Here is a 24,989-nt window from a genome sequence, read left to right on the forward strand (position 1 = left end):
GAGGGCTTTTTTTTGCAACCATTGGGTGACCAGGATGAGAGCAGCAACTCACTCCACTTGCAAATCCGATTTAATGACAGGCGGTTGAAACCTGGATGTCAATGCCGGATCTCAGCGGTGCTTGCTCAGCGCCATGACCTCTGTGACCACAACTCTTAAAATGAGCACACAGGAACGGAGTAAACCGGCGTTGGTATTCACCCAAGATATGAATTAATGATATAAATCATAGAACCCCCCACACACCTTTTGTTCGGCCGTGCACGTGCATTGCATACGATGCATTGGAAATATATTCACTAATCACTTCGGGATAATGCCCAGGCACAGGGCATGCGGTGGAACAACTTTGTGGTTTTAACACGGGATGTTTTATTCTCCTCGGTGACTCGTGTGGTGAGATTACATCAACACGGCGGACTACATCAACTCGAGACAAATGAGCTTTCACAAGAAAACACCTCGAGTGCCTTTGAAGTGTGTCAGAGAATGACGGAAAGCACATGCCCTTTTGTGGTAAGAGGCAACCATCTCTCATAAGGACATCGAACGATGGACGACAAAACGGTGATGTGCATTTTCGTGATTCATAATTGCTTAATGGCAATGTTCATTTATAAATTCAAATTAGCAACAACTGCTAATTAAGTCTGATTGAATAAAAAGCAATGATGGTGTACCATCATCGGCGACAATCGATCTGTTGATCGTCACTGCCTCCCATAGCTAAGCCATCGCCATCTCTCGCCGTCCTGCCAAGTAACAATCCACCGAGCAAAAGCACATGAGCCGATGTCACCACTCCATTTCCTCGGTGGATGGCCTTTTGGAGGATGTTTGGCAAATCCTTCATGTTTGGCCAATAGGGATGTATGGTCAGTTGCTTTTTAAATAGGTATAATTTGTGTGCGGAAGGCCTTTGGAGCACCCGACAAACAACCCACACATGAGGAGGTGTAAGTTCCGATTTAGTTCAGTTTACAAAACTTCAAAACCAACATTGTCCAGCAACATTTGTTTCATGAAAACAAACCATGGACCGGTTTCGGCTTCCACGAGTGTCATCAGCATGGCATAGCCGATTAAACAAATGCTAACGATCTGTCTGGTGTCACAGACCAAGGCTGGATACATTTTCTGACACCATGAGCCTTTACGCCAAAATCTTCGCATGGCCGGGTCACATGATGTGCTCAAGTGGGATAGTGATACGGCGGGTTCGCTTGTGCTAGTTGGCCACCAAGGTTTGAATTTAGAAATCTGCGGGAGCACTCACGTCTGGCTCTGCTTCCAGGGGTGAGTACTCTCCCCCCAACCGCTCACGCTTTCGCAGATTGTTGCCCATCGCAAACAATAAAGTTAAAACTAAAAAGTTACAATTTACCTGCGCCCCTATTGAGCAATGCCTGAATTGCCTCGGAACTGCATTTGATTTTCAAGCTGCGCTTTGGCCACCCCTGGTGCAGACAACAGCTGTGCACAAGCAGCGTGGGACCACCGCGGAGGTGGTGGTGGTGTTATTGGAGCTGGCCTGGCACCTGTTTCAGCTGGTCCACGCCACTGGCAAGCTGCAGCACCCGGTCCAGTTCGTTCTCGATCCTCCGCGCCCAGTACCTGATGCTGCAACACGCAAGACATGAAGACAGCGATGGCCGAGGTAAGTATAACGGAACACCAGTGACCGTATACACCGGTGAGTGTCTTTAGATTGGCAAGGCACGTGACAGAGCGCTGTGGTCGGCAAAAATTCCGAGCTACCTCCGTCTCCCCACATCACCCAGACTCAGTAGAAAGCAAACATTGTCAATTGTCTGCCTCCCTCCTCAAACCCACTCCTCCAACTATTCAGGCGAGATGCCTACCAATTTCCAATTATGGTTTATAAAAATCTGAATTTTCTAATCAGCGGGCTTTTCATTCAAATTTTTTTTTCTCATTCATAATTTAATGTACAGTTATATTATTGGTTCTTTACTGAAAGAACCAAGAATATGAATTCCTGCAGTCACGAAAACTTTAAATCGAAATTTAATGTAGAGTTGTTTCAATTATGAATAGCAGTATTAACATCCATACACTTATTAAGTCATCGTTGTTAAAACATGTGGCCTATTCCCAGATCACCAAGAATGTGGCCAATATCAGATCTCACAAGCTAAGCAGGGTTTGAGCCTGAATATTGCTTGGATTGGCAACTACCATGCATGAAGCAGTTTACCTGTAAAATACTGCATGGTTGTCTGGTGGGCAGGAGAGGGCAAAGTGCAGTCAATTGTATTGTTGTACAATACTACGCTCCAATGTCTATGCATCCATTCTCACTAATCCACACTCAGCAGCGTGGTCAAACAACCCCTATGACCCACACGGTGTGAAAGCGGGGGGGGGGGGGGGCCCTCCAGCAGTCGACGGACAAAAAACGAGGGCTCAACTTGCATGCAACACGCGATCCCGTTAGCAAAAAAAAACATTCACGCAAAGCTCGCAAAAGAAAACAAAAAGCATGTGCCGCTTACCTTGAAGAACACACGGGTTAAATGCACAGTGCTCTGTGTACCGTGCCCTCCTAACAAAATACCAGTGTGTCTAACAGCCTGCCTGTGCTCTCAACACCACGCTGGGGGGCTGCTCGTATGGAAAACGCAACAAATCCCACAAAACCCCCAAGCACCCGTTAGACCGAGATGCCGTTGCATAGCCGTGCGGATTAAACTAACGAGCCACCACGGCGTGTGCGTGGCGAGCTTGAGATATGGGGGGGTAGGGTAGCAGGGCAGAGTATATTTTCAGGTTTCAGGCACTGGCAAGCCATCTGGACAGCCGATTCAGGTAAGTGAGCTGCCGGCAAACAAGTGCCAAAAAGCCCAGCGAACGCGGGAACACAAACTTGACCCCCCCACTCCCCCTCCTCGGAAGAGCAGGCTGTGAATCCGTGACGCTGCCTTCAAACCGCTCGCCGGGCATGGCGTCGAGGCGGCTTCGCTTCGCATCGCAAGGGTTATCTTTGCAGGGTCACACAAGAAGGGGAAGCGATGCCCCACTAGCGTGGCCGGACAGCGGAGGTGAACTCAGGACGCCTCCTGTCCCCGAGCTCGTACAACTCGCTACACACGCACGCCTGTTTTTTGTATATTCGCTGCACTAGAAGGGCCCTCCCCCCCCCATGCCGCTGTGCGGGATCTAGGCGGGTTATTTCACCGTGCACCCACGACGCCGGGCAGTGCACGGCCTGGTGAAGGCGTTGATCGTGTACATGGCAGCATAAAGATTGCTGGACTACGATCTACTGCCCACAGTGTATCGCCACAGCCTAGAACAACCTGTCATACTAAACTAAACCATTTTCTTTTTATTATACCAGGTAAGGTCCACTGAGCTATATAGCTCTTCTTTCAGAAGCGACCTCGCCACATAAAATAACTCAACGAGAGTAACTCATCACGTGGCAATTTATAGCAGCCAAATATTCTAAACGCGTGTTGAGAAAAATGTGGACAAAGAAAACCGGAGGACCCAAAGAAATCCACGGGGAGAGAGAGGACACGCAAACTCCAAATATTACAGCAGGCATCAGGGGTCGGGATCGAACCCACGACCTCCTGTATACCAGGCGAGCATGCGTGGTGGTTGACTCGTCTAAGCACTATGCAGTCTAAAACTCACTGCTTAGTTCCTGAGATCAGATAGGGATCGGTTGCATTCCGGGTGAATTGGTCAAAGGCTATCCATTTGACGACGTACAATAAATACAGTCAGCAGCATGTGGCTTTATTAGCAACGTCATCGTTTGAAGTTTGAAGGCATGGTTTATCCACTGCTGGATCAAGCCAACTCATGCTGGCTGTAAGGCATCGTACTCCTGTACATGAACCGATCTCAACACCCGGTCGTCCTCCCAGGCACACGCTCTCCTCTGGCTGCCATCCGTTCATCAACCTTGTCCATCGGTGGTAAATATCTTCAGATTGTGTCTTCTGCCCCAGCCCACTTAACTGTGTTGAACAACAGTGTAATTTTCAAAACAATGAACGGACGCAAATGTACTTGAAACAAATAAGTACAAATTCTTGTAACGGACACGCTCCGTAAATTTCTGAATTGATAATATTGTTTGTAATTTTAATGGAGTGTTGCAGAGACAAGCAATTGATTTTTGAAAAAAAACAAAACGCGTTATAAATGAGGTCTGGGTCCTCAACAGCCTTTCCTGAAAGCTGACGAATTGCTGCGGCTCCACCTTACAATGGTCTTGATGGGCAGCAGCTGGAGGCTCCCACGCTTTGTTCCACTCCAGATTTCGCGCGATGTTACAATCATTTGTATCCGCAACATAAACGATGTAACAAACAAAATAAACTTGGCCCGAAATTTGGCAGAGGAAAGAGACGTTCATTCTCTCTGCACTGCCGCACTAAGGCCTCTTTTTCCCCAAGTGACTCGCTTCCCACCGGAGTACGCCAAACGGCTCAGTGTGGAAGAGCGAGGAAGAACCAGCGACTGTGGGACGGGCAAAGAGGAACCCGTCATCTTGGGCAGCGCGGCAGCCGAGCAGATGGCGAGCGCTAACGATCAACGAGAGCGGCCGCGGCGGTCCCAGGGAGGTGATGGGGGGCGAAGGGGGGCGGACGCAACAAAGGTCACGAGCGTAGGCACTCGTGGCGACGTAAAAAAACGACACGCGAGAAGGCCTCGGCGCGACAAACGGGGGGCGCAGTTCGCTAGGCGTGCGCTCGCCAACTGCGCGCGGGACTCGCAGTCCGCTTGGCAATGCGCATCCCCCCCCCGCCACCTCAAAATCGGCGCGCCAGACCATTTGACGGCACACGCGCCGGCGTACTTCTCTCCGAAGCAAATGCACCGGACACTCGTGACAGAGCGCGCGATTAGCGGAGCTTTGTTTCAACCGGCAAGGTGGCTAGGCGGTAGGCTGAGCGGCTCGCAAATCGGAAAGTTGCGAGTTCCAACTCCTTGTTGGAGACCGGCTCGGCTCATCATTCCCCTACGGTCGATAAATTCAGTACCGCTGTCGGGAAGCAAATGTGTGCCCGGGGGCAGAGTGAGAGGCTCCGAATCGGAAGGTTGCAGGTTCAAATGCTGTTTGGGGGGTTGACTCAGCTCGACATCCCTCCCGTAGTCAATACAATTAGTACCACAGTGATTGTCCCATGCATAGACTCGGATTTTCCAGAGGAATGTTGATGTACTACCACTGGCTCAGGGGCTGTGAACAGGAGATGAGCACCGCTTCAATGTTCAATAGAGCAGAAAATCACTGACACTTTTGACGCTCGTAATAACGTTTTTTGGGTTAGATCGCGAAAATGTAGAATGTGTCGTATTATCCACCTAAGGTTCGTCACGTGAACAAAACGTGCCAAATAGTTACTACTTAAGCACACCGGTGTGTCGGACAACAAACCCGCAACACTTACAAATTGAGGGCGACGATTCTCACCGGTGATGAATAATATTGGTCGCAAAAGCCTACGTGTTAAATCGACTCCGACAATATTTAAGATGCTTTCTTTTTACGCTCGAATTACATTTAAACATTATCGACAATTTCTAATTATTTCTCTTGCCCCCCTTTATTTTGTTTTGTTGCAACGTCGATGCCAATTGTGGCGTGCGCGATCGTCGTCCAGTCCAGAGGTCAAGAACCCAAACGGAATCCGGCGGAACAGTTCACCACCCCACGTGACAAGAGAAAACAGCGCATTTCATGGACCTTTAATTTTTATTTTATCAGGTAAGGCCCGCTGAGAATGGACACAGGGGGGGGGGGGGGGCCATAGAAGTACGGTACGATGGATTTTGCTGCACTGCCCTCTGCTGACAATGTAGCCACTATAAACTAAACTAAAACGAAAAACTATTTTTATTTGACCAGGTAAGGCCCACTGAGTTATATAAGCTCTTTTTCAGAAGCGACCTGGCCTCAAGTGATAGCTCAATGAAGTGTCCAATCAAGTGGAAATTTTATAGCAGCCAAATAACTCTGAACACACGTTTCTAAATGTGAGGAGAAAAACCGTGGGACCCAGAGAAAAATCCATGCAATTAAGGGAGAACATTCACACTCCAAATATACTTCTTCTGAGATCACTTCAGGTGACCTTTATCCTTTTATCCACACACAATTCCTCTCAGCTCTACGGCGAGACATTTGTGTAGCAAAGTAAGTCGAAACAAACGTTTATATGATCATTGGAATTTAAGCCAACGTAAATGAAAATCTAATTTAATTTCGTGGAGGTTTTCTTTTGCGTGGCCCATAAACTCACCACAACAGAGCACCCTTTTTAATTGTGGCCGATTGATAGCCAGGTTTAAAACCAAAATCTCAACCGTGCCAGCTCAGCATTCTGAATTATTAGCTACCAAGCCATCTCTTTCCTAAACGTTTCCTGTATTTTTTGTTGTTTTCCATGAATTGAAAAAAAAATCTTTACATAATTGTCTTAATACTACAAGTTTTTTTTCTTCAGTTTAAGGAAGAGACAAATGCACCAGAAGAAGAATTCGCGGTCAGGATTCAGAAGCAGCAACTCTAATATCTAAGTTCAGGCTAAACGCAAGAGTACAAGCAAAGAATGGCTGCCTTCATGTCCGAAAAACACTCCCCAAGAGAACCATTTACATACAATTTGGCCCCGATGGCTTGTGAGTGTCTATTAATGGCAGTGTGTGCAAGAACCAAACACATTAAAGCTGTGTTTGGGGTGGTGCAGGTGGCTAATATTCATGGCGGAAGACTGAGCCAGCAACAGAGAGACACTGGGTTCACACGTGGGTAGCCACACATTATCACACTGGGTTCTAAAGTGTCGTGTGACAAGACTATCACTATTACGACTTTTTGCATGCCCCAAAAACAGTTATTTAGATGAAGATGTTTAAAATTATTTCTTTCAATCCACATCAAAATGATATCCAACTCCTGTGTAATACTTTGCAATGGTGTGAGAAATAATTAAGCAGTATATCCCTGGTTTTACATTATTTTTTAGACCTCTTCACAAGGCAGGCCCTTTGGCCAAAACCATCCTGCCCGGTCTAGAGCTTTCTTCTTTATTTCCATTGATGGTTCAGTAAAGTTGATTACATTAAATCCATTTATATTCCTTCATGTGACGAGAGCCCAACGGGTGCAAAACAAACAAGCACATTTTTTCCCCCTCTTTTAATTGACCTGGCCCACCGGTCGACTGACGTGGGGGAAAATCACACATTGCAGAAGGTAAAGAAACACCTTCTATTTGTGGATTAGAGCGGTTTGTTGAGGCAACTCAAGAAGCAGCTCTATTGTGCCACCTTCCCTGACACGAGGCTGCGGCAACTCGAGGATTTAGGCTTTAAGAGATAGCTGTTCCTTTGACTCGTAATCCAACAGATATATTTACACCTCGGCTAAGAAGGCTAAAAGTGGTTCACCATTGCGTGCTGTGCGTAGCCCCCCCCCCGCCCCCCCATTGACGTATGCCTCATTTCCATGGTCACTGGGAACCGGGTTTTGCGAGTAGCGACAAGCCCAGGTTCAACACCAGAGCACGGGTTCCATGTCCACACTCTACCAGCTATGACTCTGTGGGTTCAGCTTACCTTCCTCCCGTCCTCATAATGGCCAGTTGGTTGGTGCAGGGTACATGTGGACACGCACAGCCATTTTTTTAATTCCACCACTGGATGAGGATAAGGGCCTCCCGTGCGATGCGGGTTATTTGGCCATACTTTCCCATGGTTGGTAAATGTGGTGAGCATAGAGGTACACAGTACAACAACGGATTCTGTTTTCCACTGGCTATGGTAAATTAGGCACCGGTGTTAGCAGGGCGGGCAAGCCGAGTTCCTGCGATGGGTGAGATTGAGTGGACCAGCTGATGTAAACGGGAGAGCCAGTGCAACCCTCCCGCTCCGCACAGCGGCGAGTCAACGTTCCAAACAGGCCATCAAATATAACCCCATCGCAAAGAATTAAGTAAGAAAATAGCCAAACAGCTTTCCAAGAGCCAGATCAACTTAGGTGGCGACGGACGGACCTCTTTGATTTGTGACATTCACACTAAATTACCATGTTCATTGGCAGGCCTTAAATTGGTGGGCTTTGTGCAACTAATGGGCGTTTAAATTAAATGCTACACTGCGAATCAGCTTACATGCCAACTGCTGACAGCGAGCTTTAATTGGAGTTCAGCCCCACGATCTTCGTAGCGGAACTCGAAAAGGTAATTTATAGTTTTAATAAAATTGCACAAAACCGCATTGGCCTATTCTCAAAGCGCTCAAGAAAGCCTTATCCATGTTGACGACTTGCCTGTAGATGTGTTTGGGCTTAGAAGGTAATGCTTGAGGACATAGGTTCTGAAACTCCAGACCTCGCCACCTGCCCTGATCCAGCTTTGCACGTTAGATAATCTCCAGCCAATGCGCGTGTATATTTGTTGACGTGGGAGATGTGAAAGGCCATGCAGGAGGTCGTGTAAAGCCACGGAACGTGTGAACCAGTATCTCGGGATAATAAGATTTGCAGAGAGGCGTCATTTGCGACTTCATAAAATACATCTGAAATCACCACCATCGGCATCGGCCATGATCCATCCGCAGCTGAATGTAAAACCTACCCAAGCCGTTGACATCTCTCACGGTCTTGTGACCTGTACACGCGCCGATTTTATTGCTCCACGTATGCGGCGGACTTTCTCTTGGGCGCCTTTCCCTCCTTCGGCTGCCACTCCATAGTTAGTCTTGACCACCGACCATTATCCCTTCGAGCGACGCGTCCTATCCAAGCCCACTTTTCTTCACGGTACTTTTTTGTTATTAATTTGCACGTTCCTCGAATCCAGATGTACCTCTGTCTCTCAGTGCAATTCCAAACACGCACTGCTCCACGCTTCTTTGCTCACATTAACATTTTTGTTCCATTTTATTTATCAACATTCATGATTTCTGATTCATGTCATAGCAGGTAATAGGCACAGATTAAAACATATTCTACTTCTGTCACTAGTATGTCCGCTTTCATTGTGAAGTAAACATTTACAAAAGCACTAACTATTTACCTCTATGGGGCCGTCCATAAATGACGTCACGCGATTTTGGACGATTTTTGACCCCCCCCCCCTTCGTCACACGGCATCACAAAAAGTCAGACCCCCCCTCAAATATGACGTCACAAAGCTCTGTCCCCCCCCCCAAACCATATTTCCATTTTGAAAATAAAACGTGCTTCAAATCGCTTTAAACTATTGTCATTGTAACGCGTATTTAATGTGGTGCTGCACTCTGATGCTGTAGGAGTGTTGTTATAACAATTAGTCTTGTTATAACAATTACATATATATTTAAAGTTGCGCATTTTTACGTGACGTCACACTTCTCAACCCCCCCCCCCCCTCGTCACACATCGTCACAAATGTCTGAACCCCCCCCCCCCCCCGGTGCGTGACGTCATTTATGGACGGCACCTATCCTCATTCCTCCTTGCTTTCCAGCTGTATCCCTCCAACAGATATTCCCGGTATGTTTTGCAAGCCTGATTTACTTATACTTTTTGCCATTAATAAAAATAGAGAATATATTACCCATCTTGGGCTCACTAGCAAAATTGTCATTATAATATCCAATATATTGGGGAATAACTAAATAAATGCATGGTATGAGAACTTAGGAAAGAAGGCTTCAAAGGTAGACTCAAGTTAAATTATGTAAAAAAAAGTAATTTGATATATACTCCTTTGATTGTATATCGAATCGAAATAGTACGAGCATCTCAACAACCAATAGAGGGCAGCTTTAAATCAAAAACCCAGCACATTCAAAACAAAACAAGGGAAAATGTTAATCAAAACAAAAAGAGATAATCTGGACAGAATGAAGAGCAGGATGACACACCCTGCACAAGCAGTCTCAATTACAATCACCCCATGCAGATGGCGAGGATGAAATGTACGGCGGAGCATGCACCAGTTGCAATGCTAAACCTCCCTCTACCAGGGATCAAAACGCCCTCTTAGAGGTGGAATGCTGGCTGCTGGCTGCAATCCAATTTGCGAATGCCACCAACAGCAGTGCGATATTCAGAAATGAATAAACATAACTGACTAAAACTAAACATTCCTATCTTCGCGCTCTCCTGAATTCATTCAAAGTGCTGCCACGTGCCAGAAGTGAACATTTCAACTTTGGGCTCCGCTGCGCGAAGGCGACACGCAAACGAGTGAACACCGATGTGATTTACACGGAACAGAAAAACCATACTGCTTGCAATTTAAATCAGTCCTGTTTAGCCAAGAACTGCAAAACGACAGTCATGTTTACAACAAGAACGTGAAGAGCCATTCTTTTATACGGAACAAACAGGTGCATATTGTAATAGTCGGTGATAGTTATCGCTTCAATTTAGAATTACATTAACCGTGAAATTCTAAATGCGCTGCGTGATAAACAGGGCTCCGCGTGAATGGATTTTCAGTTATCCAGACGTTTTCTTTCCCCTGCGTAGACTTCTACCGCGTGAAGGGCAAAAAAGGGGGTCCACGCATGATTGCTCAGGGGCAGATGTCAGATTGGGAGGCAAAGCCAAGCAGTATTTCCCATTGGTGAAAAGACCCCCAAACACAAAGGGCTCTTATCGTGTAGATATTGCATGTAGCAAAGCAGAGCATTAATGGGGCTGTTTGAAATGTTCCAGTCACGTCATCGAGGTGATGTTTGTGAAAATACAGGAGTGACACTGCAGGGACGTGGTTAGATCACTCCTGATACGATGTTTGAGGTCCTTTTTAACCTTCAAGCTCATGTTAGTCTGGGACACACAGTAGAGGTATTCGGCATGCAATAATGCATCGATGCCCTCAAACTAAATGTATTCTTAGGCCCACGATACATGCAACTACTCGTGTAAGAAAATTCCTGCATTTGCAATTCATATTCATCCAGGCCTGCAAATTATGACCATTTATTATTTGTTGCACATGATTTGATCATGCAAAAGCATGCAGCCACTTAGAGGAGCTAAATTCATTACAATGGCAAAACGTTATTTGATTCTTTACGAGAATGATGACCCACAAATACCCTCAAACATGATTTCAAAGTTTATTTTATCATTGCCAATGCTTTAAACTAATGTTGGACAACCCCCAGGGACACACGGGCAATATATGTATCCACAAGACAACTTGAGCAGCCAATATTACGGTTCATAACAGATTATTGGGGTAAGGCAAATGTAATTGTGAGGCCAAATATTGTGTCGTGTGCCTTCTGACCCAAATAAGCTTCAAGCAATCAAGCAAAAAAATGTCGTACTTTTAGGTTTTTTCGGTAAAGTCACGTAGGTAAAAAATTAAATTCAAATTAATAAAAGTAATAATAGAAATAAAATAATAATAAATCACGACGTTTTGGAGGCAACACAAGTCTCCGTCATCAGGTGGGACCGTCACAGCTAGATGTGCTGTGTCAAGTGAACGGAGACTTGTGTTGCCTCCGAAACGTCGTGATTTTTTATTATTTTATTTCTATTATTACTTTTATTAATTTTAATTTCATTTTTTTCCTACGTGACTTTACTGAAAAAACCTAAAAGTATGAATCCTTGCTGTCACGAAAGCTTCAAATCTAGAACAAAAAAAATGTTGTATCCAATTTCTACATTTGGTCAAGATTATTATTCTACAACATATCCGTGAAGCCAAAACAATAACAATTGGCGCCTTAAACTGTTGCACACGTGACAGTTTTCATTGCTTTGGCTAAATCAGCTGTTGGAGGGTTACACGACCAAAAAAATGTGCCCGGATCATTAGGTGGCCAAACACAAATCCCATTACGGAATCGTACGACAAGAACGGTTCCTCTTCTTGGTTCTTTCGATAAAGTCACGTAGAAGGGAAATAATAAAATAAAAAATAAAAAATATAATTAAATACAATTCTCACGACGTTTCGGCCACAACGCAAGCAGCCGTCCTCAGGTGAAGACGCTGTCTTTCCGACAGACCTGTTCTTCACCTGAGGACGGCTGCTTGCGTTGTGGCCGAAACTTCGTGAGAATTGTATTTTTATTATGTTTTATTTTTATTATTGTATTAGTTCCCTTCTACGTGACTTTACTGAAAGAACTAAGAAGATGAATCCCTGCAGTCACGAAAGCTTTAAATCGAAAAAAACTGTTCCTGTTTGGGATCGTATCTTAAGCCTTGAATTGGAAGCTAGTAAAGTACCGAGAAGCTGTTCTACATTAATTAGGTAGCATTACTGAGCTCCGTTTAGCTCCAAGCGTGTAATAATATTACAGTATACGCTTGAAATTAGCACGCCGATGTTTTTTTTTATATTTAATTTTAAATTAAACGCAATGCGTATCCGATAAAAAGAACATATGGCGTTGAGCAGCGGTGCAGTGGTGTTCGGACCGTGAGCCCAGTGACCCAAGACCAATCTCGGACACGACTAACTTCAGTGGAGCGCAAGATCTGAACCACCCCTATGCTCCGACCCCCCCACTAACCAAGACTGTGGTGATGTATAGTCAACCGACATGGCATAGAGAGGCCTTCATCCAGCAGTCAATTGACAAAGGGCAGCAAATAATTACTATGAGAACACGCTTTACCATCAATATCTGTAACCGTGTTTTATTACGCTCTGATATTCCGTAAATGTCACATGCTGTTTCTCAAAAAATAAGACTTGAAGTAGAGTGCAAAAAGAGAGAAAATTGCACTGGAGAGTGGGATGTTTACAGAAATTACAGGCGAACCTGTACACAGGCCATTCATTGCGAGACCTTTTACAAAACCACACATTTTACATTACAGCTCTCAGCTTGTTCAGAAACACTGCAATCACTACTGCAAGCAGGCGTACATGTACGATGAACTTCTTTCGCAGCGCGCGTACCCAACCGTGCCAAATTGAAAGGTGTGGGGGGGGAATGGATGTCTGAAAGGGTCTGTGCATCTCAACGGTGCGACTTTAATGCTAGGATTTGGTGCAGCAGAGTAGCTAGCGGTGGTTGACATGGACCCTGGTACTAAAGTGAAATGGGGTCTCCTGTCTGTTATAGCCTGGCACCTGGCACCCTCTAGCCCGTGTACTTTGTAATCGGAACCCCCAAGAAAGTTATGTAATGGGCGAGGTTGCATGCTTATTCGCGCAGTCAGAAGATACGCTGAACAGTGAATCAAGACACTAATGCACAGTGGCCGCACGGAAAACCTTTTACGCCGTCTCTATTCCAACGCCTCTGACCAAATCTCACAGAATGTGCCCAATCTCGTCAGATCTCGGAGCCAAGTCGGGTTTGATGAGCAGGCGGGGCAACCACCATGCACAGCAGGTCGTTATATGCTGCTGTTGGGCTAAGTGACGAGCAACAAAGCGCAGTGCAGCAAAATGCATTGTTGCAATGTAGTTCTATGTTGTGGCGCCTATGCTCCATGCCTTCACCAATTCACACGGCCTAGCGGGGTGATGGATGGTCAAATAACCCCGACGACCTGCACGGTGGGGAGAGGACATCATCCAGCAGTGGATTGACAAAGGGCTGTACATGCACATTCTGCCATGCAGCCAACTGCATAGCCGAAGGAACAGATGCCGCTACAGCACGGTTCATGACGGCGAGTGTCCTCTACGATCCATCACGTCTCCCTCCTCCTTACAAAACACACACAACCATTTGTCATTTCAATTTTCGTTTATTTTGGAGTTCGCAAAGTGGAAAACCCGAGACACAAATGCCTTTGCCTTTTGTCCTATAAATTATATTCCAATTGTGCTACGGGGTGTCACGTTGCGAGATTAAAATATTTTTGTTATAATTTCTACTTGGAACGCGCCGTGGCACAGCGTTCGCTCGCGCTCGCAGCGAGAGAAAATGACTCAACGATGAAGAACCACAGACAGGTGGGTAGGCTGAACAAGCAAGGTGATGCATGCCTTGGCTAACAAAGCACCACCCTGCCACAGAAAAGATAAAGAAAATGTCATAATTACTTCTGAAGTCACCTGCACTCGGGACACATTTTGTTTATATGCTCTGCAAAAAAAGAGCGTTTGTCAATGAAAATGGAAAAGGTGGATACAGTATTCTCCAAACAAGAATAGTCATAAATAATTTGAAAACCCAGGTTTCCCACACTTTGAGGGTTCGGTTTGTGCGATTTAGCATATACGCGGCTAACCTGTTTCTATCCAATGTGCACTGTAGAGTACGTGCTTTTAATTTACTCGTATGCGGCCCGACGTGGGACAACACTGTGTGCGTGCTGCATGCGCTACTCGGGAGGCAGCCATCTCGTAGGGGTTTCGCTACATGCCCCCCTTGATTCGGAACGCATCTACTACCGCGTAGAGCGAGGGAGACCAGTATTTGCTCGCGAATGCATTTTTGACAGTTGAAATGACCAATTTGGTATTAATTACATTTTTTTTACAAATATTCCTGAGCGCAAAGACCCCCGAGAGACTTCAAGTGGCCAGCAACAAGCAGAACTATTTGGGAGGGAATTCCATTCCTTGACAAACCTGGTTTAATTATCACGAGTGCTTTGCAATGGTTTGAACCCACGATCTCTCATGCCGGTGCCAGCTCAACACTCCCAACACAGTTGTTAGACCCCAAAGCCAGCGGACCACCTCTGTGCGAGCGTGACTTGGAGGCGCTGCATTTATATCCAGGCTTTTGTTGTTACCGCATCGTGGATCCGTTTAGAGAATGCCCCATGGTGAATAACACTCACACGTGAGACTGCCACTGCAAGCTCGTCTTCATTCGCTGTCAACCCGCTGTTGATCACACAGGCCAGCGCTTTTGAATTGTCAAAACCCTCAGCCACCCCAATTACAAAGCAGCTTTTAAAGCCCTCCTGATAAGATGACGTTCACAATGCCGAATGGCGGAGCTTCTTATGTAATCCGCACACAGCCACATAATTCCAGTGCGCTTAAGTCAGATGGGCCCAACGCAGTTAATTGAATGACTGACGATTTTACCCATGCAGTTGATATTGACTGCATCGGATGAAACCAAGAAATTGGCCGTTGAGAAAAATCCGTTTTGGATTATAAAATATATATATAGCCACGAGACCAGAAAACGTCTCCAATTTAAACGTAAATGCAAGAAGATTATCCGAAGCATCTTAATCCTGTTTTTGGCCACAAGGACTTAAGTTAATTCCACCATATATTGTGCAACACTATTCTACGTAATATTAACATTTTATTTCATACAGTGTCATTCATAAAAACTGCAGCCCGAAATGCTGAACAATGTGAACCACAATACTATCAATAACGGTACGAGAACACCACAAAAACAAAACGAACGCGACCAAGGGTACGGAGGCGACTGCAACATGAACCAGGCGGGGAGGACAGTAAAACACTTTAGCTCCTGAGATCAGCGAAAGTCTCGAGAGAAAAAAATTACAATAACGATAGTTCGATTTTACACGGAGCCATTCGTGAAAACAGCACCGCCAAAACGCTGAACATCACAAAGCCCCAGCACACATCAGCTGTGGGCAGCAATAAACGACAACTTTTCTGCAGAGCGATTTCAAAATATAAAAGGGAGCCGATTTGTCGTATGGTCAATGGGAGCTTATTCCGCATAGAAGAAGCTGCAAGAGCGAAAGCACCCCCTGCCAGAAGCCACGTTAAATGGGGTCACCTATGCCACATTCACGTGGCCGCTTAAATAGCGAGCCGGCCTGGCCTTCTTCTTTCGTGCGGCTGATGTAGATGCGGAGCAACAACTACAATTTCACATTCAGGTGGTCAAGCCGGATAACGGCGTTAGAAGCGGTTATCGTATTTGTGCATCGGGCCCGGTCACTGAACTGGACAAGCTCGGTCCAATTCCTGCACCAGCTTTACTGGGCCTCATGCGATGAACCCTCCGAGACAGTCCGTAACTCCTCCACAGGTTTCACGGCGCAAGAGAGACGAGCCGGCAGTATTTCTTTTGTTTCAAGTGGAATGACCAAAAATATAAATTTAGCTTGGGGAAGAAAAGAGGTAAGGGAGAACGGAATGGGAGGGGCCGAGGCTTTGTGTGTTTGGCAAAACAAACGAGCCACGTTGATACTGTTAGGTTTTTTTTCGGTAAAGTCACGTAGGTAAAATTTTTTTATTAAAAGTTACTAAAAAGTCACGCAGGTAAAAAAAAAAAATTAAAAGTTAATAAAACTTTTAATTTTCTTTTTTTACCTACGTGACTTTACCGAAAAAAAACCTAACAGTATGAAGCCTTGCAGTCACGAAAGCTTCAAATATAGAATGAGCCACGTTGAGCCATTCCAAGGACAACCAAGCACGGCACGGGTCCAACTTCTAATGGTCATGGAGACGTCGCATCAGGTATCCCAATCTGAAGCAATCCCTAATAGCCTCGGATCCAATCTCGCTGACAAATCAACGTAACAGTTGGAGAAGCAGAACACAGTTCGAAGGCTTGAGGCAACGGCCACAAAAAGCTAACGGGAAGGTGCACGAGTTATTGTTTAATAACGTTCGCTTGTTATATTTATTTGCGAATCATGTAGCTGCAAGTCAAAATAAGCATGGAGCACTTATAGGAGTGTGTTTTGGAACACAATGTTTTTCAACACACAGCCATTATGTGTTTACAGCTCAGTCAAGCACTCTTGCCCTGTGTTTGGTGTGTCCAACACGATGGCATACAAGCCCATTCAACAACAGCCAATTCAATGGCGTGACTCATTTTTCCCAGGAAAAGCTGATAGGGTTCGGTCTTTGTGTTGTGCTTATTCATGCCAGTACACAGCAGCTGCTCTTAAGAGTTAGGAACACACTAAATCAGTCTGCCCTTTTTTTTGTAACCACCACAGTATAGCACCTTTTGCTTTGGTTAAAACTCTCAATGTGAAAAATAACAATCCGTTCTTTCCCAATCCCCTCTTGTACGCGTGCAGCCCTTAATCATGGGGGGGGGGGGGGTTATTTGACCGCACATTACCACGCTGGTCAGTGCTGGTTGGTCAAGGTGGATGCATAAACGTGGGGGTGGAGGGTGGGGGGGGTGCATAGCAATACAGTACAACAATAGATTTAGCTGCACTACCACTAGCCTCTGCAGACCACAACACCCTAAGGGCCCTTTAATGCAGGAGACAATAGTTAAACAAATTAACCCGTAAAAACAAAGTTTTTCACTATAAATCCTTTATATGCGTGGCGGCTAGAGTCCTCTCGTCCTCTGGCTTGAGATGGCTGCCACCTATGGGTCAGATGATTGCCTGCCACCATTAAGCAATTGGTAATTAAATATAAAAAAAAAATTCCTAAAAAGTGTAAAGTTATGGGAATTTTTTTTCACGAAAATAAATTGTCACGCACAACGAGTCTGTGTGCACAATGTCAGCTCGAGTGGATCACGGGAAGTGGGTTAAAAAATGACCGAAAGATTTGCACGGTCGTAAGCGCGCAAGCAAGCAAGCGAACTTAATGTAAAGGATTTAAAAATGGTAAGATGTAAAAGTGCAAGACTGAAATTGCCGGCTCACGGCCACCGCTGGCAGAACGGCATCCACTCGAGGAAGTTCGCGAGCCCATCGAGCGACAATAGCAGGAATCGGAATCTGAATTTATACTGGAGAAATACGATGAGCTAAAAAGCTATTTTCACAGATATCCAGTAGGGCCAGGTTAAAACGCTACAATAACAAATAATACAAAAAACACGACAGGAATTTTTCGATTTAAAGCTTTCGTGACTGCAGGGATTCATCTTCTCGGTTCTTTCGGTAAAGTCACGTAGAATGGAAATAATAAAAATACGACAATCAAATAATTCTCACGACGTTTCGGCCACAACGCAAGCAGCCATCCTCAGGTGGAGAGCAGGTCTGTCGAGAAGACACGACAGGAGTTCAAAGTATAGGAAGGGTAAGCCAATCACTTTAAAAATAAAAGATACAAATAAAACTAAAAACTATTGTTATTCTATCAGGTACGCTCCACTGAGACATATCGCCAAGCGACCGGGCAGTCACAAATGACAGCTCACTGAAGTGTCCTTATCATCGCGTGGAAATTTACAGCAGCAAAATAAATATATACAAGTAATCTGAAGGACACGAATACCACATCCCACGTGGGTGGACCCAGACTGCTCGATTCACAGAATATCGCAACAGACGTCACAAGCGAGCTGACGCACTACGTCATCGACTGACGTCATTAACGACGCTGGACAGCGCCCACACCTCCTGCTGCTGATGCAGGGAACCACGTTGCCAGCTGCGTGGTGCGTCACACAACAACAACAAACAAGTAAACCCGTAAAAACAACGTTTTTCACTATAAATCCTTTATATGCGTGGCGGTTAGTCTTCTCGTCCTCTGGCTTGAGATGGCTGCCACCTATGGGTCAGATGATTGTCTGCCAGTATTAAGCAATTGGTAAATAAATATTTAATTTGTTTTCCCTAAACAGTGTAAAATTTTGGGCATTTTTTTTTCACTAACATTAATTGTCTCGCACAACGAGTCTGTGTGGAAAATGTCAGCTCGATTGGATCACGGGAAGTGGGTTAAAAAACGACCGAAAGATTTGCACGGTCGTAAGCAAGCAAGCAAGCACGCAAGCACGCAAGCAAGCAAGCAAGCGAACTTAATATAAATGATTTAAAAAAACCCACACACGCTCATTGCGCAGAAACTACAACCGGGCGGTGGGAGTGCATGGCTTGTTAAATATGTATACTGGAGGAGGGGGAAAAAAAACAAACACATATCCTCCGGGCACACGCCGAACAAAAGACCGACCGACCAAAATGATGCCACAGTCAAATGGCCAGAATATTGAGCACACGTGCATCTACGACAGGTATCACGGAATCATTGGTACGAATTGTTCGTACGGGGGGGGGGGGGGTGGTCGAAAGAGGGCCCGATTGCTTGCGTCTGTGAAGCGGCGGCCTCTGCCCCAGGTTTGTTGTCTCCAGGGTTACTTGCTGATGTCATATCCTCGTGCGCCTCCCAGCCATCACACCGGGCTGATAAACAACACGGTGGGAGCACTCGCGTGAACTATTCTCTTTACTGGAAATGAAGGAGGCATGTCACGTGTGCGTATTTATTTTGTCACTCTACAATGCAGGCATTTGCACATTTTTTTTATACAACTGTCATCACCATCACCTTAATTAATGTGAGCACGATTCTCAGACATGCTCTACTGCTGGTTCAGATCCTCTCCATGCTTAAGCCTCCCTATTCATGTTTTTTGAAACAGAGATCGATTTGTAGTGGTGATACAGATGATAAACCATCAGTTATTCTCTGTTCACTGTTGGACAAAAGCACTACTTGACACTTTTATCGCACAGTTCCTATAAAGTCTGCGAGTGCTTGATTATATCTGCACACTTCAATAACACGCACACTTCCACCACGTACAACACCACCGAACACAATGTTTACTTGAACGTGTTAAGATGTTGTACAATGAGTAGGTGTCCAGGTGGCCCAGAGTTCAGTGCATTAAGATGGTACCGCTGATATCCTGGGTTCATATCCAGACAGCCCGGTCACCAAAGACTGCAACGCATCATATTAAGTTTGGTGCTGCACTAAGTTCGGCTCAATTCGAAACCTGAGAATGAAACAAATTGGTTTGACTGTCACGTGACAAACATTACTCTCAGTGGCAAAGCAGGTGGGAAAGTGGTGCTCTCTACTGTGTGGAACAGAGGTAACTTGAATGGATCTCAGATGTAGATCTGTGATACCCACTTCTGTCGGCTGATCTCCAACACAAATTGTTGCAATCGCTCTTCCAGTTTTAAATGGATACATTGTTTCATGACAAGATGCACAGAGCACAATCGGGATTAAATATAATGGCAGAAAATTATGATATTGTTAAAATGCGATCAAAGAGCGCAGGGAAAGCTGGGGTCCGTTTCAAACATTTGCAGCAAAATACCAATCTGCCAGACACACGTTAAACTCCAATACTCGAGGCTCGAAATGAAGTATTTATTTACACAAGGCCAGCAAGCCACTCCGTAATAACAATTTAGCGGCAGGCGAAGGGCAGCTGCCAAAACTGCAGCAGAATATATTGCTAAGCAAGAGCAGGCTGCCAAATAAATGTACATAAATGCAATTAAAAGCCAACACGATCCAATAAAGGAGCCCCTTGTTTAGCGTGGCCCATGAGGTTAAAGAGCACCCACTTTAAAATTATCTTTACCCCTCTGTTTATGAATGTGCTCCCAGGAGGGGGCAGGGTTACTCGGAGGGAGATATTGCCACGACCGTACTGGAATCTCGTCGGTCAACAGCGCACCACCGCCGAGTACTCCGCTCGAATCCCAGCGGCCACCTGCGAATAAACTGGAGTTTCAATGTACATAAGTTCATCGTTTCAGCCCAGTTACCAATGACTGCACAAAAAACATAATTGCATGAAAGGTCGTTGTTATTTTTTATGCATACTGTATCGGTAAGAATAAAAAAAATGGTCGGATTGACGCGTGGTAAAAAAATATGTTTTACAGACGTACAGAAGCACTCTGCCACAACTTCAGCAGAATTACTGTCATGTCATCTTCTGGGTTGCTTCTATGACACATGGTGGGTGCAATGCTCACTGCGAGAGTCACGAATCTAAATACGTTTGTCCCACGACATGACGCCGATAGAACAATTGGGAATATATTTTTGTCCATTTTGTGCTTGTGTCACACCATGTCACCTGTCTGGTAATTTTCGCCCACAAATTCCCAGATGCCCCACTAGATGGTAAGACAGAGCTCCAATTAAGCAGGCAGGCAGACTGGTGGTCATTCGTTATATACTTTTTTTTTCAGGGGTTTTCATAAATATATGCAACACAACCCATTGTGTCCATCGTATATTTTTTTTCCAAGAGGCGCAGAAATATAATTCTGGAATTCTATTGTCAGTCAGGTGAGCGTCACGCCAAGTCAAGAGATTGGCTCTGGAAAACAATGCCACAAAACTACTTCTACCTCCAATTCTGTAAGCCTCTCTCTTTACCCAAAGCCACACGGCACTCTTTCACGTTAGTTTCCACTGCTCGCATCTTAATGGGAATACTGGAAACGCATATCCCTAAAACAAAAAAAGACCCCGAAATAATATCAAATGGATAAATGAGCTATGTTTCAGTCAACAGAGCGCAGTGAAGCAAACTCCGTTGTTGTACTCGACTTTCCAACGTATATACACTCCCCTCCTTCACCAAACCGCACTGACGCCCACCCAGTGCGGTGGAGCATCGTCAAATAACCCCCACGACCCACTGCGCGCGGGAAGGCCCTCATACGGCAAGTGAATTGACACAAGCAGGGCCATGGCTTGTACGTACTCGTACAAACGAGCTCGTAGCGACAGTCCGCGAGGAGGGCGTGTGGAGTGTATTGCTGAAGTGCCTTTGTCTTCCGACCGACATGAAAATAGGATTGGAGAGGGGCCATGAGGAGCACACTCTCAATGCAGCGGCTGCAGCAGAAGGGGGAGGGGGGCAGGCATTTATTTAAGGACGACCTGGCCACGGCTCTCATTTGGGATGGAACTCGGAGAGCAGAGAAGCGAGCGAAGCAATCACGATGCCACTCCTCTCCGAATACTTAGCGTACACGTGCACGCATGGACAGCCCTTTCGTCAAACCACTGGTGGACGAGGGCCTTCCCACACCGTGCTGGTTGCCGGGGGATTACGTGACCATAACTCGCCACGCTGGTCAAGCGCAGGATCAGTGAAGGCGATGAGAATGGACGCGGGGGGGGGGGCCATAGAAGTATGGTACGATGGATTTTGCTGCACTGCCCTCTGCTGACAATGTAGCCACTATAAACTAAACTAAAACGAAAAACTATTTTTATTTGACCAGGTAAGGCCCACTGAGTTATATAAGCTTATTTTCAGAAGCGACCTGGCAACAAATGATAGCTCAACAAAGTGGCTTATCGTGTGGAAATCTATAGCAGCCAAATACTTGAGACGCATGTTTGTAAATGTGGAGGGAAAAGCCAGAGTACCCGGAGAAAAATCCACGCGACCACGGGGAGAGAGACACGCAAACTCCCAAATATACAGCAGGCGTCAGGGTCGTGGATTGAACCCACGGCCTCCTGTATACCAGGCAAGGTAGTAAATATCTCGCCACCGCGGTGCCTGTGGGGGGGGGGTGGTGGTCGCTCATCCAAGTGCTATCCTGCCTCAGCGCTGCTTAGCATCCAAGATCTGATGAAACTGGGTGCCTTGCAGGTGATTTAGTCACAGACGCATTCAAATGTCATCACACACAACATCTCTCTCCACTGTCTTACACAACATACATACCGCAGGTGTAAATAATTATACACGCTTCGAGACCAGTACAGCAGCTTATAAATAAACTAAAACTATTAAGTAGTTTTTTTTCTTCAAAATCTGTAGATCTCGTCTCATTTCATAATGGGGGTTTTGTTCTATTCCATTACTTAATTGGTTTCTCTCAGAACACTAAACTGCTACAATTTAATCTGCCTGAGCGGTGGGACTAGACCGGCTACGTTTGCACGCTTAAAACACTGCCAAGAAGCACTACTTTTTCCCAAGGTGTTTTTTAGAGGCATTGTTTATTTGCTTTACGATGCACGAAGCAGACAACCGTGGCATTTCCTGCATTGAATAAGGGGGGGGGGGGGGAACCGGCTGCACAAAATTTTCTCTGTCAGCTACACACAACCTCCCTCGTTTGAAATGCATTTTGAGTGATGAAAGCGTTGTATTTGAGCCATCATAGCTTTTTTTGTTTTGAGGAAAAAAATACTAAACGAGAGCCTTGTCCAGAGTAAAAGCCAGCAACATTAAGCTTTAGTGTGGATTACAACGAACAATGAGCCCCCATCACTCAGGACAGCACCTATCCTGTAGGTCTCACAGATGGAATATAACATTGAGAAAATTCAATGGGAAGGTGTAACAGAGGAGAAACACACACAGCACGTAATCTGTAGGCCATTTAGCAGCAAACTTTCTTTATACTCTTAGGTTTTTTTCGGTAAAGTCACGTAGGTAAAATTTTTTTTATAAAAAATTACTAAAAGTAATAATAGAAACGTGAAGTCATTTATGGACGGCCCCTTTGCAGGTAATTGTCCAGAAAGCCATACTAAAGTATCTCGCCTATTTTGAGAGCGTGCATTTTCAACATCAGACGGTATATTTATTTTCGTGATAAGTAACATGGACCAGGTTGACCGTGCATTGTGAACTTGTACTCAGAAGAATTCCGATATACTGTAGTTTTCAATACACATAAGCGCGTTCACTTTGGAAAAACTTTCTTCCAATATAAAAGGCTGACTTTTATCCGCATTGATTTATATTTACTGTCTCGATATTGCACTACGATAACAAACAAAATCTACAGACTGTTAATGAATACATCGAGATTTGGGTTTGTGTTTGTCCAAGCAGAAGTTTGTATCGTTTCTGTGCTTTGCACCACACAATACTCCCTCTTCACACGTTAAGGACATTTGCGTTATGGTGACACGTAATATTTTGTAGAGATTATTAACATTTTATCAACAGGGAGTCTTTGCAATCTTTTAGGTGGCCGCGGTGGATGTATGTTAGATAAGCGCCACAGATTTACTTGTATAATGGATCAACTTTACTAAGAGGTGGCACGATATAATCTTACAAATGTTGCCTCTTATCTCAGCTGCTTTTGAACAAAGGTTGACCTGTGCTACGCTGATTTAAGTGTCTGGTCGTCTGCTTGGAAAGCCACAAGTCCTTTGATGAAAAAGGGATGAGAAAGTAGGGGTTGCAACATTTCAATCTCCAAATGCAAAATTATCCCACGGGTCTTGTTTGGTTCTGATTGAAAATGCAATTAAATCTCCCCCCTCTCTCTCGACTCAAAGTGTACTACGGTCCATACATGTCTGGACACCTGCCTTAACGATTTTAAAAGTTATGCACTGCCCAAACGTACATTTCTTTTGATTAAATCACACTCTGTTACAGGTATGTAAAATAAAATAAAAATTGTCAAGGGTCCGTCCGTCCGTCCGTCCGTCCGTCTGTCACGCTCTGGATCTCCCAAACGGTACATGGGAGGAAAACACGCACGCAAAGAAAAAAACATCTTGCCTACGACTTCCCCGGGAAATTGTGTAAGGTGAGTAAATATACGTAACACATCTACCCAACATTGATGTATTACTTACAATTAACATGCTGCAGCGGGCAAAAAAAAACACAATATTTAATAGGCAACACTCGCATGCACAATTCCCTTGCTCTCAGAGTCCGAGTTGGTACAGTCCACATTTGGGGAGCGAAAAGTGGCATGGCACCTTCCACTGAGCGCACCGTCGGTTGTGGTTATATTGCGGATGTTGTGGTTACAGTTGTGGTTATATTGCGGATGTTGTGGTTATAGTTGTGGTTATATTGCAGATGTTGTGGTTATAGTTGTGGTTATATTGCGGATGTTGTGGTTATAGTTGTGGTTATATTGCAGATGTTGTGGTTATAGTTGTGGTTATATTGCGGATGTTGTGGTTATAGTTGTGGTTATATTGCGGATGTTGTGGTCACAGTTGTGGTTATATTGCGGATGTTGTAGTCGTAGTTGTGGTTATATTGTGGATGTTGTGGTTATAGTTGTGGTTATATTGCGGATGTTGTGGTTATAGTTGTGGTTATATTGCGGATGTTGTAGTTGTGGTTATAGTGCGGATGTTGTGGTTATAGTTGTGGTTATATTGCGGATGTTGTGGTTGTAGTTATATTGCTGATGTTGTGGTTATAGTTGTGGTTATATTGCAGATGTTGTGGTCACAGTTGTGGTTATAGTTGTGGTTATATTGCGGATGTTGTGGTTATAGTTGTGGTTATATTGTGGATGTTGTGGTCGTAATTGTGGTTATATTGTGGATGTTGTGGTTATATGGTATTTATAGTTGCGGTTATGT

At 45.0% G+C, this 24,989-nt stretch overlaps 1 protein-coding gene across 1 annotated transcript in view; it reads right to left on the reverse strand.

Annotated features, from left to right (window-relative positions):
* CACNA2D2 (calcium voltage-gated channel auxiliary subunit alpha2delta 2) overlaps positions 1–24,989 on the reverse strand; it is a 99,302-nt gene that overhangs the window by 68,754 nt on the left and 5,559 nt on the right. The window contains exon 2 of the mRNA XM_078610585.1: positions 1,539–1,620. Within this exon, the coding sequence (XP_078466711.1) occupies positions 1,539–1,620 (82 nt within the window). The remainder of the gene's footprint in view (positions 1–1,538; positions 1,621–24,989) is intronic.

The sequence above is a fragment of the Lampetra planeri genome, chromosome 34 (assembly GCF_965212315.1).
Source record: "Lampetra planeri chromosome 34, kcLamPlan1.2.h2, whole genome shotgun sequence".
NCBI lineage: Eukaryota > Metazoa > Chordata > Hyperoartia > Petromyzontiformes > Petromyzontidae > Lampetra > Lampetra planeri.